This window comes from Trematomus bernacchii, unplaced genomic scaffold (genome assembly GCF_902827165.1).
Source record: "Trematomus bernacchii unplaced genomic scaffold, fTreBer1.1, whole genome shotgun sequence".
In the NCBI taxonomy this organism is placed as follows: domain Eukaryota; kingdom Metazoa; phylum Chordata; class Actinopteri; order Perciformes; family Nototheniidae; genus Trematomus; species Trematomus bernacchii.
Window position 1 is genome coordinate 25940709 of NW_022987739.1, and position 15173 is coordinate 25955881.

At 39.5% G+C, this 15173-nt stretch overlaps 1 protein-coding gene across 1 annotated transcript in view; it reads left to right on the forward strand.

Moving 5' to 3' along the window:
- man1a2 (mannosidase, alpha, class 1A, member 2) overlaps positions 1 to 15173 on the forward strand; it is a 126247-nt gene that overhangs the window by 94780 nt on the left and 16294 nt on the right. The window contains exons 10-11 of the mRNA XM_034147406.1: positions 11696 to 11811; positions 13546 to 13765. Of these exons, the coding sequence (XP_034003297.1) occupies positions 11696 to 11811; positions 13546 to 13765 (336 nt within the window). The remainder of the gene's footprint in view (positions 1 to 11695; positions 11812 to 13545; positions 13766 to 15173) is intronic.

A 15173-nucleotide genomic window follows, 5' to 3' on the forward strand; every position in this document is an offset into this window, starting at 1 on the left:
CGAAGTTGCAGTGGAAACATTTCAAGCTTCGGGTGTTGAGATTTGTTTATTTTCTCAACATTTAATAAAGAAATGTGTTCCTGGTTCATTGATTTACAAGCAGCCAGTTGAGAGAAGAATCAAAACGTTCCTTTGAGCTTTAAATGATCGTGTACTTGCAGCTATATGAAGTGAGAACAGGAGGAATTAACCAAGTGAAAGGAAGAGAAGGAGCAGAATGGATCTTCTTTAATGAGAACAAAGTGAGGCGAGTAGAAGGAGAGCGGGAACACAGTATTCCCGACATATTGATTACATTTTGGAGTTCTGCCCGGGGAAATTAACAGCTCACTGAGTGAAGTTAGATGTGAAGCAACACTATTCTGGCACCGAAACCTGTCATTTCTGGTTCATGTCATTTACAATTTACATTCAGTATTTAATTAAAGCTGGTGAGACATGTTGGGTAGACACAACTACAGTCATTTAGTCGGCTTGACACGTGGCGACAAGCAACAACAAGTGTTTACATTAAGGAAACGCCTGCGTTGAAGAGGCAGAATTACACATTTATGTTGTCAGACTTTTTTGAAGAGTACGCTGTCACTGGATGTGTCAAATAATAGTAAGGTTCTAAAGATATGTAATCCCGAAAGTGTTGGTATTAAACTGCTGTTATAGCTTTGAGAGTGATGCTTCAACGTTTCTCAGAATCTGTATATCCTCTGTCTCATCTCCTTAAGTGTATATTTATCCGTGATCCTTTGAACTTGACACCCTCACATTTGCATAAGGTATTTATTTTCATCTGACAATACCCCCAGTATGTCTAAAAAAAGAAAATGTATGTCGTCCATCTGTGCTTGAGTTATAAATTGGTGGTGTTTTTGGCACCCCCTATATTCCAAAATGAAAATGCTTTGGTGTGCGTATTCCCCAAGACAGACTGAACCTATCCACCAAATGCTGTGATATTTGGATACATTGTTGATGAGTTATGATCATTTGTTTCTAAGCCCCGCCTTTTTGCAAATACGTTTTGATTAATGGCGGCCATATTTATCGACTGAACATGCTCATTTCCTAGGGTGATGTGTGTGACCCTCCACCGATGCTGTATACTAAGTTTGGTGTCGAGAAACAAAAAATTGAAATTTAAGTGAATATTTCACTGTTTTGAACATTATGCTAATTTAAGTCAAAGTAGGCGGAGCTTAGCGGTTCAAGAGGACCAAATGTAGAGCAGGTCCACCCGGATAAGTGTGCATAATTTCAGGTCAAACAGACTTACGGTGCGGCTATGTTAATTTTTCAGTAATGATTTACATATAGGTGGCGCTAGCAGGCAAGTTGGACAATTTGAACCCATCACATCTTTCACCGGTCCTGGCGTCCGTGCAAAGTTATACAACTTTTGAAGCGTCCTAAAGCCTAAAGCTATTAATAGTAATAGTAGATCTCAAGCTCCATCTCATTTAAATATGTATACAATGACCCATTGTACTAGTGACAATAGGAATGTAAGACGTAAAATAGTGCAGAAGTTACGGATGAAAAATATAAAATAAAACGGTATATTGTCATTTCAAATTGAATACATTTAATTTACTATAATAGCCATAACAAATGTTTATGACTAATCTGAATATAAATGTACAGAGATTTATCGTCTATCATACTCCTTTATATCTCTGCATTTTGCATTTATTCGGTTTTTGCAAAGTTACACATCAGCATTTCTACACTTTTATCACATGCCTTTTGAATTTCATCCTTCATAATTCTTTTTCTAAATCTTTAATGATTTATAAATGTAATAGATGGAAAATCTTGTTAAGCTATGAAAGTTTAGAGACTGCTGTGACTGCTGAGCGCTCTTGAGAGTTTGGATGTCAGTCCTTTGAGTCCTCTTCCCAACATTTACTCGGAACATTTAAAAGTGTCTTTCATACATGTTAAATCCTCCTAAACGCTACTGGGGGATTTTTAAAATGTATCATCCAAGCAGTCATCAGGGTGCTTTAAATATTCCTTGTTTGTTTCACTAGTGAGAGTTTTCAACCTGAGATCAGCCATTAAGATGCATGATGATAGTTATATAGAGATGTGTTATTTTAATATTTATAACAGAATAACAAAACATTATGGATATTAAAATATTCCTTTTTGTGTGCACATTCACTTAGAAGTGTTTTTTTATAGAAGCTGAGCGCTGTATTTTTTTCCCGTCAATCAGATCGGCTCAGGTTGGCTCTTTAGCGCAGAGAAAGGAAATGAAAAGATTAAATCTATTTGAAAAATGAAAATATTATGTTGCTTTCATTTATCGAGGGGAATGAGTCGTTACGCAAGAGAGAGCCGTATGAAAGAGGACATATTGGGCTCATTTCCAGGTTCATATTAGTATTTTGTGCCTTTACTGTGATACTGCTTTCACTATGTTGGAGGTAAACAAAGGAGTTCAATGGAGGCGTTTCAGGCAGAGAAATGTTTGCCTTTGCAGACCATTTACATGCACTAAAACCTATACAACACTCTACAGGAAAGGGAGAACCCCAAAAAGCATAATAGAGCCTCAATAAGTCCTTTCAATTCACAACACCCCCATGTAAATGTACACAGAAAGTAGAAGAAAATAAACTGAAGATTGTACTTTTCTCAAAATACAGATGTGTCCTTTAACAACTAGGGTGGTCTAGTGAGATGAAAAATGTGATTTAGGTGTGGACAAAACAAGTGGAAAGCACTGGATTGATAAATGGATGGGCTCATTAATAGATGGATAGGTTGTTTGTCAGTCAGACAGATGCACTTGTAAGTGCACAGACTTTGGGCCGAAAGCAGAGGGAAATAAATGGACGTAAGATGAGTGTGGGAGCAGATTGATGGATGGATGGATGAGTGCATCAGCAGATGGATAGAGAGCCGCGGAGCTGCATGAGAGCGCAGGTGATGAGGGATGTTGTATGTCTCTTCTCTGTGGGTGTGTTTGAGAGTAGGGGCTCAGTCGTTCTTTGTGTATGCATTTAAGTCGTGAACATATAGTGTTCACAATCTGCATGGTTAGCATGTAACAATGTGTATGGGTTTTTGTGTTCATGTAAGTTTTTCCATTAGCTGGTATTTATCGGACTTTGATGGACTTTGAAGTCAGAACATTTTAAATCTCTTTGGTCATCATATTTGGTGGATCTTATTCCCCCTTAAGCACAATTTGAAGTGTGTTAAAAAGGCGTAGAAAATAGACTAAAATAGCATGAGCCTGCAATAAGTTATTGTTATATTTTCCTTTGTTTTCACAGACTCTGGGTTATATTTGTTTTAGGCAGTAAATAAGGCTATTTGAAGTCAGCAGCAGCATACCTTGATTAAAATGTAATAAGCCAGATGTGTATTTTGGTTTATTTACAATGGTTTTATTCCATTTTATTTTATCCGACATTTTTTAGGCCTGAAATAAGGGGACATTTTGCATCATAATTATCATATTGCTGCAATAAGCAAGTCTGTGAAGAGGACTTGTTTTGTTTGAAGTTGTCTACTTTGAGTTTCTTCTTTAAATAGCGTTCTTAAAAATTGTTTGTGTAAAACTCAACAATAAACACAGATAATATTTGACCAAATGTCTTTATTTTTTGTTCCGGGCATTCAAATCTTCCCAGTCTGCATGGTATCAGTGTCTCTGTGCAAACCCTACTCTCAGTATCCATTGATCCACTTGCATGTTACAGTAAGTGTGTTTGGCTCTTCAGTCTGGACACATTCATTAGCTGCCATTCCACCTTGTTGCCCCTTGATGATTACAGCAAAGCAGCAGCAGTTTAATTAAAGCCCACAGCTCCTCCCGAACCAAACTGAGCTGCTTCGAGCCCCCTCCGTGCTGCATGCAGAGGTTCAGTGAGGGGGCGGGGGGTCAGTGAATGCCATGGTATTAATTAAACCTGAAGGGGCTCGGAGAAAAAAGTCCCCTTGATTGTTGATAAAGTCTTGCAAAATAACAAATGATAAGGCAAAGGTGACCATGATGATTACAACAATGTGTTATCGTTTATTAATTATAAGGTATAAAGTAATCATGACCTTTGTCTGGTGCTTGTGGTTGGCAGTAGCTGGACGACTCTTTGTAGTGCATTCTGGGAAAGAAAAATGTAGCCATGTTTGATCAAAAAGTAGAAAATGTTGGCACTACACTGCCTACAGAAGCAAATGCTGAAATGCCACTCGACTTCACAAAGCAACATTCAAAACTTTCCCTCTTTTAATATTGTCTTTTGAAAATCATACATAATAATTAACATATATTTCAACACAACAAAGCAGTCACCATAAGATTTAAGATTCAACTTATTGTCATTACGTAGTACAGGTACTATGTAACAAAATGGTTTCTCTGCATTTGACATTATTACATTACATGTTACTTGTTAGATGCTTTTATCCAAAGCGACTTACATACTCAATACTGTGGACAATCCCCACAGGAGCAATTTGGGGTGAAGTGTCTTCAGGGACACAACGACATGCTGACTGCAGTGGGGTTTGAACCTGATCCCAACACCAAGTCTCTATCCACTGCGCCACACGCCTCCCCTTGACCCATCCTAGTGTTAGGAGCAGTGGGCTGCCATTATGTACGGCGCCCGGGGAGCAGTGTAGGGAACGGTGCCTTGCTCAGGGACACCTCGGTAGCACTTGGTCTTTCCGGGACTTGAACTGGTGACCTTCCAGTTGCCAAGACAAGTCCCTATGGACTTCTCCACCAATGTGTTGAGGTGAACTTTCAGGCCTTATTCTAACATTTAATAGAACAAATCTTTGAACAGTCTCAAGCCTTAATTCTGCTCTCTGTATGTGGTTAAAAAAGTCACTTCTCATATAATAAAGTCAACATCAATTTAAGCTGACTCTTTGTTTAAGGATTACACCGTATAAGCTATAAGGAAGATATTAACCATTGGACACATTTTTACACCCTTTAGCTTTCAAGTGTCTGAGTCGGCATTTTTCATGGCGGCAGTTGACTGGCATTTTATAGCTGGTGTTGCTAGGAGACTCGCGGTTAAACTGTGTAAACCTTTAAGCCATGTATAGCCCACTAACCCCCCCCCCCCCCTTAATTTAAACACCCCATGTAGTCTTGGTTAAGTACTTTTTGTATGTTGTGCCTCTGCTGTGACTGTTTACATGCCTTAATGTTCAAAAACACCCTTCCTTATGCAGGCTACATTTGCAGTTATTCTCATGAGCCAATCAGAGCAGACTTTACTTTTTCGGGATGGGGCTCAAAGCGAGAGGCGCTATAACAGAGTGTGAAAACAGATATTCTCAGACAGCCATTATGTAATAGAAATGATGTGTTAAAAGCATACAAATATGTTGTAGGAAAGAAGTATGACCCTGTAAATGAGCATAGCATATCCCACCAGATGTTACTTCTGTAACTGTTATCCACAGTCTCCACATAGTGAGAGTTGTAATTAAAATAAAAAAACTCACATATAACAGTAATCCTGTAACCTCAGCACGTTGTGAAATGCTATCCTTTTTATACAAAGGATTACAACATCACCTGATTTACTGACTGCACTAATAGTTTTATTACAAATTGGATTGCAATACATTTCAATTACATTTTTGGTGAAGGCTGTTTTGACCCAAAACTTACTACAGTTGAAACAACTGCAATAATATACTGTATATCCTGATTTCTTAACACGAATACACTTTATTTTTGTCAATGTAGAATAGATAGATAGAATCGGAGGGATGTGTGAATGGTCACACATGCAGAGCACACAGCACACACAGTGAAATGTGTTCTCTGCTTTTAACCCATCCTAGTACCAGGAGTCTAGTACTAGGAGCAGTGGGCAGATATGTACAGCACCCGGGGAGCAATGGGAGTGGGGGGGGGGGGAAGGGGGTTGTCCGGTGCCTTGCTCAAGGGCACCACGGCAGGGCCCAGGAGGTGAACTGGGACCTCTGCAAGTAGCAGTCCACACTCCATATTTAGGGCTGTTCGGGGACTTGAACCGGCGACCCTACGGCTCACAGTCCAAGCCCTTACTGACTGAGCCACTGCCGGACAATCACTCTATGTATACATGTTCTTAAAGGATAATAAAATAAAACATCAACACACAACTGATTTTGTTTAACATTGTATCCACAATCCACACACCAATAAAGCAATAACAACACAGTCGCTGCTCACAGTGCTGTCATGAAGCCGTGATAATTATCAATCAGACTCAGCGAGGCAGAAAATTACAGTACATTTGAAGTCTGTTTGCAGATAAATAAATACACATCCAGCTAAACGTGTTCTTGTGGGATTGTTATTTGCATATTTTTGAACACCTGCAAGGTAACTGCTGCAGAGTAAACACATCAATTTGAATTCATTACAGGTCTGTTTAGCTTTCAGGACTGAATTGAGGCTGCACGGCTGTCTCAAGTTAGATTAATGTGCGCTGGTATCTGGGCACAAATTAACACAAAACCCCAGCCAAAATCTATCTGTTGCTGGAGAGTGGTTCTACTGTATCAGCTGCTGCTTGGAGGGTTTGTTATCTTTCTAGAAAGTCCAACTCATTTGGAAAATAGTTGCATTGGGAGTGCATTTAACACCCTTCCTGTCATAGGCAGATAATTGTCTTGCTTAAGCTCTAAGAATTGGGGGGGGGGGGGGGGGGGGGGGGGGGGGGGGGGGGGGGGGGGGGTGTGTGTGTGTGTGTGTGTGTGTGTGTGTGTGTGTGTGTGTGTGTGTGTGTGTGTGTGTGTGTGTGTGTGTGTGTGTGTGTGTGTGTGTGTGTGTGTGTGTGTGTGTGTGTGTGTGTGTGTGTGTGTGTGTGTGTGTGTGTTAAAGGTGTGTAGACAGTAGCTCAGTCACACTAATGAGGAATGAGGCTGAGCGTCTCTGTCTTAATGAGATCCTGCTGAGACTGACAGCCTTATTACCACACACTCCTCTGCCCACACACACACACACCACCTACTCCCTCTTTTTAACCTACACGGCGACACTCTACCTGCTCACACATACACACACACACACACATACGACGTCTGTCAAACACTCCTGTTGGAATAAGTTATTACTAAAACTTTACTCAATCTGAATTTTACAGACGTTTATATATAGTTGGTAAACATGTAATTCCTTTCTCTGTCTCTCACCAACACCCATTTAGGCACAAACATACGTCTAATTCAGAATTTGTATTGTTGTTTTTGTTGACTATGGATGTTTCGTTGTAGCCTGATAATTCCTATTTATTTTTTAAAGGTGGTTTCACTTGGTTATCTAGTCTGTCATTGTGATTGACTCGTTGGGTGCTCACTTGCAACAACTTGTAAACAGTAGCTGATTTTATCTCTCTGACAGTTTTAAATTTTTTTAAAGTTATATTTGACTAATACTTACATTTTACTTCCTTCTGGCTCTGCCTCAGGAAAAGTGATTCCAAATGATCTTTTATGAGAACATATTATGCAAATGTTCTGGTGTATATCAGTATGTAGTGTCTCTGCTGGGACATGTCTCCATGCTTTAATGTTCAAAAAGCTCTTTATTTGTCTCATACTGCCTGTGCTGCAGCACCTCTTTTCACCCTCTGTCTGAAACCAGAGCCCTGTCTGCTCTGATTGGTTAGCTGGCCGGCTCTGTTGTGATTGGTCAACTGCTTAGAGATGTCCCGCCTCTTATGTTTCAGAGCGCTAACCAATAGAAGCGAAAGTGTTACATAGTGACATAAGTAAACAAACCCTAACACACTACAGGAAAGGGAAAACCCCAAAAAGCATACAAAGGCCTCTTTAAAATATTGATCGGCTTATTTTTTAAAAGGCAAAAAAGCCGTCAGTAAGCAAAACATCACACTTTTGAATTTGCTGATAGAACAAAACATTATAAAATAATAATAACAGAATACTTCACACTATCCCTTACGCAGCATCCAAGTAGATTTTGACTGCTGAACAGCATTTGTTAACAATGATTTGTTGTCAGTCAAAAAGACGTTTGTAATGCATGAACATGGACGGAGACATGGCTGACCTCTGCTGTTCTTCGTTGGGTTTGGTGCTGCATAGGAATAACTTATACTGTCGCACTCCTTCCCATACACAGACTTTATTAGTAGTACCTCAGCAGCTCCTGCCCTCGACCTGTGTTTTGAACCAGAGTGCGTCTGAGACTCAGTGAAGATGTCCTCTTGTGTACATGTGTCTTTGTGTCTGCGGTTTAGTGTGTGTTTGAAGCCGCCTCCTCAGCAGACTTTGATTGACAGGCGCTCCCTGCATGACCCAGATCCTTTGGTGGGCTGAACAAATGATGGAGAGGAGAGCAGGGAGTGTGTGTGTGGGAGGATGCTAAGTTAAAACAGTGTGGGAGGATGCTAAGTTAAAACAGTGTGGGAGGTGACTGGGAAACAGAAAAGGGTAGATGCTCGAGGGAAAAAATACAAAAAAAGATGAGACAATTTGAGAGCACTTCCTGTTTCATATTCTAATTGAATCTGTGTCGCCTTTTCTTATGTTCCTCTTTAACATCAGAAACAGTCTTGTGTGAAAGAGCAGTTTATTTTTGTCTGATTGGATGATTTTAGTCTTACTTTGTGTTTCTGTTCTGCTCCCTTTTATTACATCAGGTTTGAAGTTTAAAAAGCAGTTATGACAGCGCTTCAGATTTTTTTAAAACCCCATTTTACTGTAAAAATCAAGCAACAGATCAGTCGGTAAAAGAAGATCTGAAGACTTCAGAGAGAAAAAGTGGGACAAAGCAAGATGAGCTCAGCATTTTAGTTATTTTAAGCCTCTCAACTAGAGGAGTCTGGGTGCATGTACAGCCTTACATGTAAAGGTAACTCTCACAGAGGCATGTGGACAGAGTGAGAGGGAGCAGGATGTTTGTAGGAAAATACCAGATGTGTCAAATGACAATTATCTCGATTTATGATTGAATACACAGGACTTTGTGTGGATTGTATTGTTATTGGTCTGGAAAACAAAAGACACAAATTAAACTCATAGTTGATAAGCCTTGGGAAAAAAACATACAACCATCAATCACCTTGTTGTGAAATAGTGATAGCAGCTGGTGACAAGAAAATAGCAATTTTTGACTTTACATAATACTCTCTTTTCCCTGATTTAATCATTATTTTACGTGCTTGTCTTACATTTTAATGTATTAATTGTTAATAGTATTTGCTACAGTGTTCTAACTACTACTGTATTGTATCGCATTAACTCTCACTTTCTCCACTGCTTATGAATTATTCTGTACATGAACAGAAGTGTATTGACTTCCAATCTGAATCCAAAGAGAGACTAGATGTCTGCCCTCGGGTGAAATGGCTTCACCCGTGAAAAATAAGTAAACTTTGTTTTAACTTTTTATAGATCCCAAGTTTCTCCAACCAAGGTCAGAGGCAACCAAATCGACATCTTGAATATAAATACATCTTTAAAAATGAGCTCCATGTGGCTCAGGGCTGGTTATACTCCCTCTCTGCAAGGAATGGACTAACCATAGTAGAAATTATTATAATGGCATTCAGCACAGTGCTCTGGTTTTCTGCTGCTCATATCAATAAGTAGCTCAGATTTCTTTCTATAAAACTTCACCTCCTAGTTGAACATGCCCTGAAAAACATCCTGTAAGATGTCTCCTCTTCAAGTACCGATGGTTTTTCACTGATCTCTTTGGGATTTCTGCGTGCCTCGCTATTAACCTAGCATTGAACCCAGAGTCTGTGAAGTAAAAACATTTTGGCCACTTGTGTCCGCTTCCAAGAGCTGTAATCAGGTCTGAACCTGTATTGCTTCCCCTGAGCGAGGCTCTGCACAGACGCTCTTTTACAGCTTCCTGGTACAAGCCTTTTCTTCTGTGTATTAACCCTAAAGGAAATAAAGTTCAACACATGCTGTGGTTGGGGACAAAAAACAGCAGTAGACTTTTTCTTCAAGAAGATGTGGTATTGATTCTCGATGATTAGACAGACAGAGGAGAAGAGTTCTGCAAACAGCCATGGTGAACAAGGTGCAATGCTGATTGTCTTTGAGCTAGCAGACTTATCTCATCCAATACTTCACCAACCAAGTAAGATCATTTGGCGTGGAGCAGAGGACTGGTGACCTGCCACATGCCGCTCAGGATGATAATAAAATATACAAGCATTCATCTAGGTCTGCAGGTTATTTAGGCTCGTGTTTGGATCAGGAGGATTATTTATAAAAGAAGTCTGCATCATTCTGAGTGCTTTTGTGCTGCTGATGTTGGATACACTCTGCATAAAAGATATAAACATGACAGTGATGTGAGTCCTTGAAAATCCTTACATAACACACACACACACTTACACACTTACACACACTCTTATATTGCCAACATAAGTGTATCAGGAACTCTTTGATTAGGCTCTCCTAAATGATTTTTGAACTCACCAAATGTCCGTATTTACATATCAGCCTTGAGCAGATTTAAACTTGTATCAAATGTATTGACAAGCTGTCTCTCACGGTCTCCTTCATGCTCATTGACTACCTGTAATTTTCTGAGTGAATATACAAACTCAGAGATTCACAAACATGAACACATACTCACAATCTGCCCTCAGTGATGACTCCAAGGTTGTTTGTGAGGTTTGAATAATTCATTGCTTCTTTCGTCTTCCTCGTTCCCCATGTTTGCGCATCCCTCCATTTTACCTTCAGGCATGTTAATCACATACAGAGAGGGAGATCTTTAGGTAGTAAACAAAGCATCAGATATCAATTGTGATCATATAGAGCTGAAGAGATCTAGTCTATGAGAACTGTTATGTTAATATTCATCTCTTTTATGTCAATTTTTGCTTCCCCAACTAGAAATCTGAAATCATAATTGCGCGAGAGGCGGCGAGATTGTTGCTATTAATAAAAACAATTCAATATCTACTCTTTTGAAATGGGCTATTGTGCATAATGAGTGCTTTCACCTTTGGTATTTTAAGTATATTTTGATGCCAATACTTTGGTAATTAGTACATTGTTTTATGAGTAGTTTTTGTTTGCATTCGCCAACCAACAACAATGTCTTTTAACTGCCAATCACTAAGCCAAAATTATCATAAAACAGGTCGATTTTTTTCTCCCAAACTTTTCATAAAACTTTAGTATTGACAGTATCAACTGTTATAATGATGCTCAATAACACATCTCATATGCTAAACATTATTTTCTTTGCTAATACTCTCCATAAATCTTTTATAGTTCAGTGAAATTGCCTCTGAAATTGACCAAAGCGTCATTAAAGAGTTGGATCAACTGGGTTCTAACTCCCTTGGGAAAAAAAAAATATTATTTGATAGTCTGATCAGAAACAGTGTTGGCTGTGTCCCTTCCTCTCTACGGGGCGTCCGGCAAATTCGGACAGCCATGAAAGCTGAGTAAACTTTCATCAGGACGTTTGGGGACATGGAAATGTGAGCACACCAGGGACACAGTAAACAAAAACTAGAAATGAGATTTGAACCCGCTGCCAATATATTGTTTTTATCGTAACTACCCAGGGTTTGGATAGATGCTTTTGATGCCATATGTCGCCCTCTGCCAATGACTTTCAGGCAAATATGAAGAACAAATAATCCACTGTAGCTTTCTCTCTTTTTCTGTCTCTCGCTGGTTCCTCCTCTCTGCATATTTAACCCGTTCTTCTCTTTCCTCTCTCCAGATCACACCTCAGTTGGAGGACTTGGGGACAGTTTCTACGAGTACCTGCTGAAGGCATGGCTCATGTCCGACAAGACCGATACAGAAGCCCGCAAAACCTACGATGAAGCCATTGAGGTACATTAAAAAAGATTTGTGTGTGTGTTATGTTTTACAGTTGTTTCTACAGAACAAAGAGACACATTGTGCCTAATCTCAGGAAAACAAACATAATTTATTTATATATTTTAAGAAACTCATCACTTTCTTTGCGCAGCTCAACAACATTCGCATCCTTTTATTCTTGCAGCACTGCATACAAAACACTACTTCAAAACACTACTGCAGAAAGAGGGTGAAGACAAACTCATTATTCAATTACCTTTCACTCAGCTTCCTGTTGGAACGCCACAGGAAGAAATAAACTGATTCCACACACACACACACACACACACACACACACACACAGTATGTTTGTATACAGCACTTTGGATATGAAGGACAACATCTCATTTCACGCTCAATGCATCGTTTTTTGAAATATGTATTCAGATTTTATCGTGCCAAGGGAGTATTTATTTTAACAGCTGCTGCACAACAGATGTACACTTATCAAAACAGCAACTGAACATACAGATAGTAACAGATATACATATGGCAACAGACAGATATAAAGAGGACAGACATTTTTCATTTTTATTAGAAGGACAAAAAGATTTAAAGACATCAAAGTCAGCTGGTGTCTGCATCGACTCACATGTGTAGCTCCAGATACAATTCTGACACCTTTTTAAGCAAGAAAAGCAGCCACTATGACTTATATGATTTACCAGTTATCCTTTTTTAAGTGACCGACATTGATTTAAGAACATTTAATTCACTCCCTCCTCATAGTGATCGGAGCCCATCACGACAAAAGACAGATGCTTTTGTTTTTCAAGTAAAGTGAGAGTGGATTGAGCAGAGGGCAGATGCTGTGTGTCGGATGGATAAGTGTCTGTCAATCATTAAATCTGTCACCGAGCGAGCAGAGCAGATGCTGCAGAGCGAGGGCTGAGAGATGTGTCTGCATTTCAAATTCTACACTCACCATTTTGTCCCGTTTTCTTCTGTTCGACCCCAACACCCACATACACCTGCTCTCAATGTCAATGCCTCATTCACACAACTTTACCCAATTGAAACATTCACACACTCACACACACACACACACAAATACACAAATACACACACACACACACACACACACACACACACACACACACACACACACACACACACACACACACACACACACACACACACACACACACACACACACATTCATTCCTTTAATATTGCATTGATAATCTTCATCCACATTCCAACTATAATAAAAACTGTCATTATCACTTTTTGACCATAATTATAAATGTGTCATCCTGATATTTTAATCACTACATGCATACAATTGCACACACACACATATGGACACTATAATCCACGTCTGTCCACATTTTCCCCTAATGTGTACTGCTTCATTCAACTTTTTCTGGCCTTATCTGCCCAAAAATCCACGCTCCAACTGCATAACTTCTTGCACTAATGTACATTCCCAAAGATATTGAAGTGACTGTTATTTTGTATATATTGATTGTTGTGTTTTTATCTTAATGTGTGCATGTGTATAAATGTGTCGGTTGATTGTGTATATATAGGATTATACATATGTTTATACATATTTGTATTCTGGATTGTGGGAAACGGTATTTCTATCTCTCTGTCTGTACACACAAACTGAAAGATTGACAATAAAGTTGACTTTGACTAAAATCCACCCTCTAACTACATAACTCTCCTTCTATCTCGTTCACACACACTCCCTTCCTGAAGGCTATCGAGCGGCACCTGATACGCAAATCCAACGGCGGTCTGACGTTTATCGGCGAGTGGAAGAACGGCCACCTGGAGAGGAAGATGGGGCACCTGGCGTGCTTCGCCGGCGGCATGTTTGCTTTGGGCGCCGACGGCTCGCCTGACGATAAGGCCGGACACTACCTGCAGCTCGGGGCCGAGATCGCTCACACCTGCCACGAGTCCTACGACCGGACAGGTGAGGAGGAACACACACGTACTCTTAATATGAATAAAACTGCCATGTTAGCAAAGTAAAGATTTGTGTCTAGAGGGATAGATTGGTGCAGGGATGACGCATTATTGTAGGTGGCCCTAAAGTTAGCATCACAAGGGCTCCTTCGACGTAAAGCCAATTGGATTTCTTCATTGAGTTTGGATTATTGCAGATTATATACGTGTCAAATACACTTATATGATACTTGAGTGTTTTGTTCAGCAGAGTAATCTCCACATATTAAAACCACTGTTCAGTAGTTAAAGAATACTTCAACTACTGAACAGTACATTCACAAGTGGGGTATTTACTAATGTGTTTACTGTATGTCGTGGAACAAAAAGTGAAAATCCCGTAAGCGTGTATTAAAAATGGACCTTATTTCAGACAGCTAACCAAAAAGTAATTCTGATAAATGTTGACTTTGTAACAAGGGAAGCCTTAAGTAGTAAAATGCTAACTCATTTCTGGGTTTAAAACTCATTCCTGCTTCACTCTATTAGGACTGTACCCGAATATTCGTTCGTTGGAGTACTATTCGGGTTTCAATTTCATATTCGGATATTCGTTTTTTTTTTTTTTTATTATTTATTGAAAACTCCAATATCAACGTAAGAGCTTGTGCCTCTTCGGGGGGTGCTAACACTCAACCATAAACGTTATCGTTTACTTTCTCCGTCTTTATATGTAGATATGACTTTTTCTCCGTTAATCTCCGTCACGTTGTTTCCATAGCAACAACAACGTCCTGTCAACAGCGCTAACTCTCCTCGAAAATAAAAGCATGTCCATACAAAATAGGAAGCCAAGCCAAATTACACTTAAGACATATACAACTGCAACGAAAGCAACAAACACAATGCAATATCCTTTTCAATTTCAAAGAACACAAATTGGGTTGTATACATTAACAAATAACTATAACACAGCAATACTGTCGAATAACAAAATGAATGCCGTGAATAAACCGAAATACACGTGTTGAAGCGGTTCGCTGCTGATTACTACCGATTATCCAGTGCCCGAAAAATGGTATTCGGGACAGCCCTACACTCTACACAGGATGTCAGTGTTACGCCCAGATCTAGGGGAACCTAGGCGCAGCACAATGTTGCACTCTCCCCACTTTTCCCACTCCCAAGAACATGGACGCCAAGACAGAGAAAGCGTTTGGTAAATTTAATTACCCAAAATATACATATAATATTGCAGGTCTCCCTTGAAAAAGAGATCGTTGATCTCAATGGGATTTTTTAACCTGGTTAAATAAAGGCTACAAACAAACATACACACACAGGAGTAACAAAACCACAAAACAAAGAAACCTTTTAACACAAAAGTCTTACCTAACGAATGAGAAAAATAAACGTACAGGCTTCTTACCTACTCT